We start from the raw sequence: 6069 nt of genomic DNA, 5'->3' as shown, positions 1-6069 counted from the left end.
GTGTTTATCTCTCTGAACAGTGCAGGTCTGGGCAAGGAGTCCTGTAACTTTACTCCTCTCTGAAAAGCTGAATTTCCTTATGTTTCATAAAAAAAAATTCTTCTTGTAAACTAGAAGTAATGATTCCTAGTTCTAACATTTTGAGACTTAGTAAATAAGCCTTTATTTATCCCGCCTATATATTGTTTTTCTCTCAGCTTCCTAAAACAAAGAAAACTGTACTAACATTTAAACATTCGCTAAGCTTATCACTGCACTGAAATGTTATTTTGAGCCCAAACTAAGTAATCTGCAACGAGAACTCCTTGCTCCCTGCATCTCAGGATGTGTGTTGATGTGACTGCTGATTGGAGAGGTCGTTTTTGTGTGTTCCTCGTGTTGCCGCAGACGGCCGACACCCTGGGCACACAGTCAGGCACACTCGATCATCTGGGTTCTTTTATGTTGGAGCTAAAACTCTGGGACTAACGATTCTCAAGGTTTAAAATGTAAGGCCTATTTCTGAGGCCTTATTTTTCTGGTACAGAGATGTGCACACAGCTCCACCTGCTGGATAAATGGGAAACTGGGTAACTTTTGAGGCAACTGTACATCTCAGCTTTTGGGTGGGAACCTGTGTAGAGGACACTGAGCCGTAGACATACACCATCATTGTAAAGATGAAACTGAAACCCAGAGAAAGAGAGTGAACGGTGCATCAGGCCCGCCAGGAAGGAAGCGGGGACCCAGAAGGTCACCAGACCTGGCTGTCTGGCTCTCCTTCCACGAGGTGGCAAACTCTAAAAATACACAAAGGTCCTCACTCCAGATGAACACTTCAGAAAGTATCTTTTTCATCTTCAAATAGTTTTTCCCAGGAAACTGCACTATTATTTTTTTTCCCACAAAATTATGCATTTGAAAAGCCATTTTAAAACCTAGGAATTCTATAGATAAGGATTAAAAAGATACTTTTGAAAACTTTACTTGGAAAAGGGGTTTAACTGTTAAGACGAGCTATCTTTCAGTAATAAAGACCTCCTCCTCTTTCCCAAACGACTGGATGCTCTGCAGCCAAATGGCATCTGACCTGAGGCTGCCGTGACGGGGTACAGATCACAGACGAGGATGGGGCCTGGTGGCCAAGCAGAGGGGAGGACACGCTGGCAGCAGTCCGTCCCTCGCTAGCAGTTACCGACCTTTCTGACCTGTGGCTGACCAAGCACCTGCGGCACGAAAGGGCCTTGCTTCTGAGGAACGGTCTGGGCCACGCCCGAGGACAAGGCCGCTGCTGCTATCTGTGGCTGCGTCTGGATTCCTGCTTGTGCTGGAGTCTAGGAGGCAAAAATAAATAAATAAATTCATTGGCACCTAAATTTAAGCCTTAACAATTCAAAACCAGAGTTAAACACCAGACCAGTTATTGTCACGCTTTTACTGTTTGTTCCTTAAGAAGCTAACATTTTCATTTGAAAATTTTTGAAAACAAACTGAAATAAAAACCCTGTAGCAGATTTACACGGTAGGTTATGACAACGTCAGCGAGGACATTTGGGAGGCTTAGCCTTCGCTCGGCAGTCTGCGCACTCACGGGGGGCCGGGCGTGGGTCAGGCACGCACATGCCCAGAATAAAACATAGCTTATTCCTAGAACGTCGTCTAGTGGAAGATTCGGACAGAAAAGAGTTTAGAAATATTACAGAGCAGACTTTCCATTTGAGACACTAAAGATGAACCGGGCCTCTGGGTCATGCCCTGACCTCCGGGCAGTCAGGGCTGAGCAGCGCTGCTCCACGGGGTTTCTGCTCACTGCGGCCCCCCACTGAGTTAAAACCTATCAGAACCACCTTAAATAAAAACTGAAGGTCACGTGGGCCTAAAAGGAGATGCTGCCAGCAGCCTCTCCGCCAGCAGCGCCCTCGCCCTCCCCTGCTAGACACCTGCACACCAATGGGCCTGTCACAGCTGCACGCGGGAGGCAGAGCCCTGGGTCGGAGGCCAGCTGTGTCCCTAGACCGTCTCCTCACCTGGAAGTGGGCTTTGTCACCAGCCCCGTTAGGGGGAAGGAGGGGTTAAATGAAGCCACTTAAAGTGCCTGATGCTGTGCCTTGTGCATAAAAAGTACTTGGGTACCAGTAGCTATTATCGTTACGACGATGTCATATTTAAATAGGTCCACATGTATGATATGGCGTCAATTAAAAGTAAAAAGGTAACCAATCAAAAAAGCACCCTTCACTTTTACTATACAAAAACAGTGCTATTCACACGTTTGAACCCCCGCTCCCCCACCGCATGCACACGCACAGCTCTGCCACTGCGAAGCCTGAGGGGCTGCGTTCCTGGAGCGCAGGCTTCCCTCCCCAGCCGCTCCCATTCCACGCCCGCCCACGAGGCAGAGCGGCTAGCAACAGGCTCCGCACCTGGAGCTTGAGGCCGCCCACTGGGAGCTGCACCGAGGCGACGCTGGAACCCTGGATAGACACTGGGAGCAGCAGCTGAGCCGTCTGTGTGGTCAGCAGAGCCTGCGGCTGAGCGACAACGGCGGCCGGTGGCTGTCCCTGGGAGCTCACGTAGAACTGCGGGACGCCGCCCTGCGGCTCGACCGAGGCCACGGGCACCTCCTGCTTGATCACTACGGCCTTCTTGGCAACCAGGCTCTGGCCACCCGTCGAGACGGCCTGGCCCACAGAGGGGCCGGCCCCCGGGCCGGGCTGCCTGGAGCCGGAGCAGTCGGCCAGCGTGCCCTCGTCCTTGACGGCGCCAGCCACGCCAAGCTTCTGCTCTGCCTCAGTGACGGGGTCAGCCGGGGCACTGGGCTGGGGCTCCCGCGGCCGCGGCGGCTGCTGCCCTCGCTTCTCAGCCTCGAGCTGCATTTTGAGAACCTCCACGAGCTTCTGCTCTTGTTCCAGTTTCCTCTTCAGCTCTTCGATCTGCTTCTCTTTCTCCTGAAGCTTTCGATCCTTCTCAGCTGCATCCAGTTCCAGACTGGACAGCGTGCTGCTGGTGGGGCTTAGGCTGTCTTCATTACTCGTCACTCGCAAAGGAGAGGAGCACAAGAACTGTGAAGGAGACATCATGGTCATAATCTCGGTGAAAGTGTCTGCCATGTTTGTGTCCTCGGTACTGAGACTGGACTGTTCGGACGGCGACGGTGAGATCGGCAGAGGCGAAGTAACGCTGTCAGCATGGGCGACGTTGCTGGTCCCAGCAGATGGCAATTCTGCCTTGAAAGTGGGGGCTGAGCTAGTCACAGAGTTATGCAGTGTGGTAACCGGCAACGCCACGGTGACTTCTGGGTTGCTGGTGACGATGGCGGATGCTGACACCGCCACGATGCCGTCGGCAGCAACCCCGCTGCTGTTCATTTCCTGGTAGGGTTTCAGGCGTTCGATAAGGTTCGGTTTGGTGCCTGACACTGGAAGACCCCTTAACTTCAGTTCTGTCTTCAGTTCTGACACCTAGAAGTACAAACAAATCAGCTCTTTTTTCTGGTATTTTAACTTTCTGACCAGTCAACAGGACACTTGTGACAGAGAAAAGGTGCCTATATCTGCCAACGACTTCCATATTATTGCATATCTGCAAGTGGAACAGTTTAACACACGAACACACACAACTACAGACCCTGAGACCATGAAAGGCCAGTGATAACAAAACGAGGGTTTTTAGAGGGTAATTCCTGTTATGTCAAAGAACAGATTTACTACCGGAAATGATGACGACAGCTACATTTATTGAGTAATTACTATGTGCCAGACACTGCGGGAAGTACTTTATTCTCTCCATTAATCTTTCACATGAGGTGTACGAATTATTCCTGTTTTACAGATGAGGAGATGGAGGCAGAAAGAGGCTGGATCACTGCCTCAGGTAACGGAAGGCAGAGCTGGGGAAGAAACCCAGACAGGCTGGCCTTGAAGGTCATGTTCTTAACTGTTTCAGTTTCCTGCTTCTCCCAAACATGGCAATGAGCAGGGGAGAAAAAATCTGCCTCTGGAGTCAGAACTGGCGCGGGCCAGCCCAGGGTGCGTGCTCAGTATACTAATGGAGTTATTACGGGGCATTTGAAAAGAGACGATAGGCATAAAAGGAAAGTACCTCCAGATCTGTTATCATATTGGTAACCACCTACATCTGTGAGACAAACCTGGCAAGTCATTTACACTTCTGAGGTCCTTAAGGCTGAATAAACTCTACTTGGAATTATCACCTTTAAGTCATCCAAGCTAGAAGGCAGAGGTCCTGGCTTTCTCACAGGAGTAGATGTATTCTGTCGTGGAGTATTAGGTGTGGTATTGTTCAAAGCGGAATTCCCACTGTTGTTATTTTTGTCATTGAGTGGCCTTGAAAAGAAAAAGAAAGTTAGAATTTACAATAAAATAATTTCTGGATTTGATGTTGCTTCTGCTAAAAATCTAATGGTTAACTTATGAAGAGGAAAATACCATGGATTGGAAGACTCAATAGGGCAAAGATGTCAATCGAATTAGATCCCAGTAAAAACCGCTGCAGGTTCTGCGTGCTTGCTTGCTCGGCAGACATTGAGAAGGTGACTAAGCTTTACATGGAAATGCGACAAATCAGGAACGGCCAGGGCATCCCTGAGAAGGAAAGCAAGGCTGGGAGAGTCATCCCAGCCAACGGCAACGCTTGTGACGAAGCCGGTCATTAAGACGGGGTGGTGTCGTGCAAGGACAGAGCAGACAAACGGGAGAGCCCCCCCCCTACCCCGTACGTGGGCCCTCGAGGTATCACCGAGGGGACGCACTGTAGGGGTGAAGGGGTGGTTCTCCCATTAGTTAAACGGCACCGGGCCGGGCTGGACTGCACACAGAGAAAACTGACCGCTACACCTACCTCGCATCATCTTGGAGACCTACATGTGAATTTTAAAAACAAAGTTTTCAGAAGAAAACTTAAGATACTATCTTCGTGGCCTTTGGACAGGCAAAGATTTCTTAAACAGGACACAAAAAGCACTAACTAAAAGGGATACCTCCAAGCCACAGGAAAAATATTTGTAATACTCTTTTCTGACAGAGGCCTTATATCTATAATATACAAAGAAGCCTTTCAAATCAATAAGAAATACAGGAAAACCAATGGAAAAATGGGAAAATCCTGAAGGAGCATATCACAAGAAAGTACATCCAAATGGTCAATAAATACACGAACAAGTGCTGAACCTTAACAGGTGTAAGGAAAATGATGAAGACACAACGAAATAGCACCGCGTACCCAGAAGAATCGCTGCTGTGATGAGCAAGACTGACGGCACTGAGTGCTGCGAGAGCCTGAGCCCTGACACCGCCAGCAGAAGTGTGAGTGTGAAGTGGCACAGCCACCTGGCAGAGCTGTTTCATGGTACCTACTAAACAAAAGCCCATGCTTACCCTCTGACCCGACACCTGACAAAGACATACGCTTGTCAGCCAGAAGACGCAGGCTAGAATATGCATTACGGCTTTCTCCTTTACAGCCTCAATGGAAAGCAACTCAGCTGTCTGCTGAGCACGATGGGTGGACCAATTACAGACGAGACAGAAACACAAACTTTACTGGCTGCCATCTGCAGCACTAACGATGTGTCTCACACACAACCCGATGCTGAGCAAAGGACGCCAGGCACGTGTGTGTGCTGCAGGGCGGCATCTGTATAACGTTCAGCAGCAGGCAAAGCAACATGCAGGGCAGAAGTCAGGACGCCGCTGACAGAGGGCGTAACGGGGCCTCCCAGGGGGGCTGATGACGCCCTACTTCTTGATCCGGGTGGCGGTCAGAGGGCGTTGCTTGCTTAGGCATCAGCATGGGCTTCTCTGTCCGTAAGTTATACCTCGTTTAAAAAAGTTTATTAACAAAAATGTCGGCGACCCGGTCGTCAAGTCCTAAACTTAGGTTCTTCTGCATCGCTCTCCCTGACCCCTTCCCACGTCAAACCTGGTCCCCCAACTACGGCTGGCTGAGACGCTCCTGCAAAAACGGCATCTCCTTGTGCTGGTGGACACCTCCTACAGAAGGCAACACGACGCCCACAGCGGCCTGACGTCCCCGTCACGCGCGCCGCGGGACTGAGGCCACGCTGGCTTC

At 50.1% G+C, this 6069-nt stretch overlaps 1 protein-coding gene across 1 annotated transcript in view; it reads right to left on the bottom strand.

Annotated features, from left to right (window-relative positions):
- MKL2 (MKL1/myocardin like 2) overlaps positions 1 to 6069 on the bottom strand; it is a 130345-nt gene that overhangs the window by 17157 nt on the left and 107119 nt on the right. The window contains exons 10-13 of the mRNA XM_023529665.1: positions 4193 to 4325; positions 2403 to 3440; positions 1179 to 1313; positions 592 to 665 (exon numbers count right to left, since the gene is read on the bottom strand). Coding sequence (XP_023385433.1) covers positions 592 to 665; positions 1179 to 1313; positions 2403 to 3440; positions 4193 to 4325 — 1380 coding nt within the window. The remainder of the gene's footprint in view (positions 1 to 591; positions 666 to 1178; positions 1314 to 2402; positions 3441 to 4192; positions 4326 to 6069) is intronic.

This window comes from Pteropus vampyrus, unplaced genomic scaffold (genome assembly GCF_000151845.1).
Source record: "Pteropus vampyrus isolate Shadow unplaced genomic scaffold, Pvam_2.0 Scaffold40, whole genome shotgun sequence".
Taxonomy (NCBI): Eukaryota; Metazoa; Chordata; class Mammalia; order Chiroptera; family Pteropodidae; genus Pteropus; species Pteropus vampyrus.
Note: the sequence above shows the minus strand (reverse complement) of the source record. Positions and strands in the feature narration are given on the sequence as shown.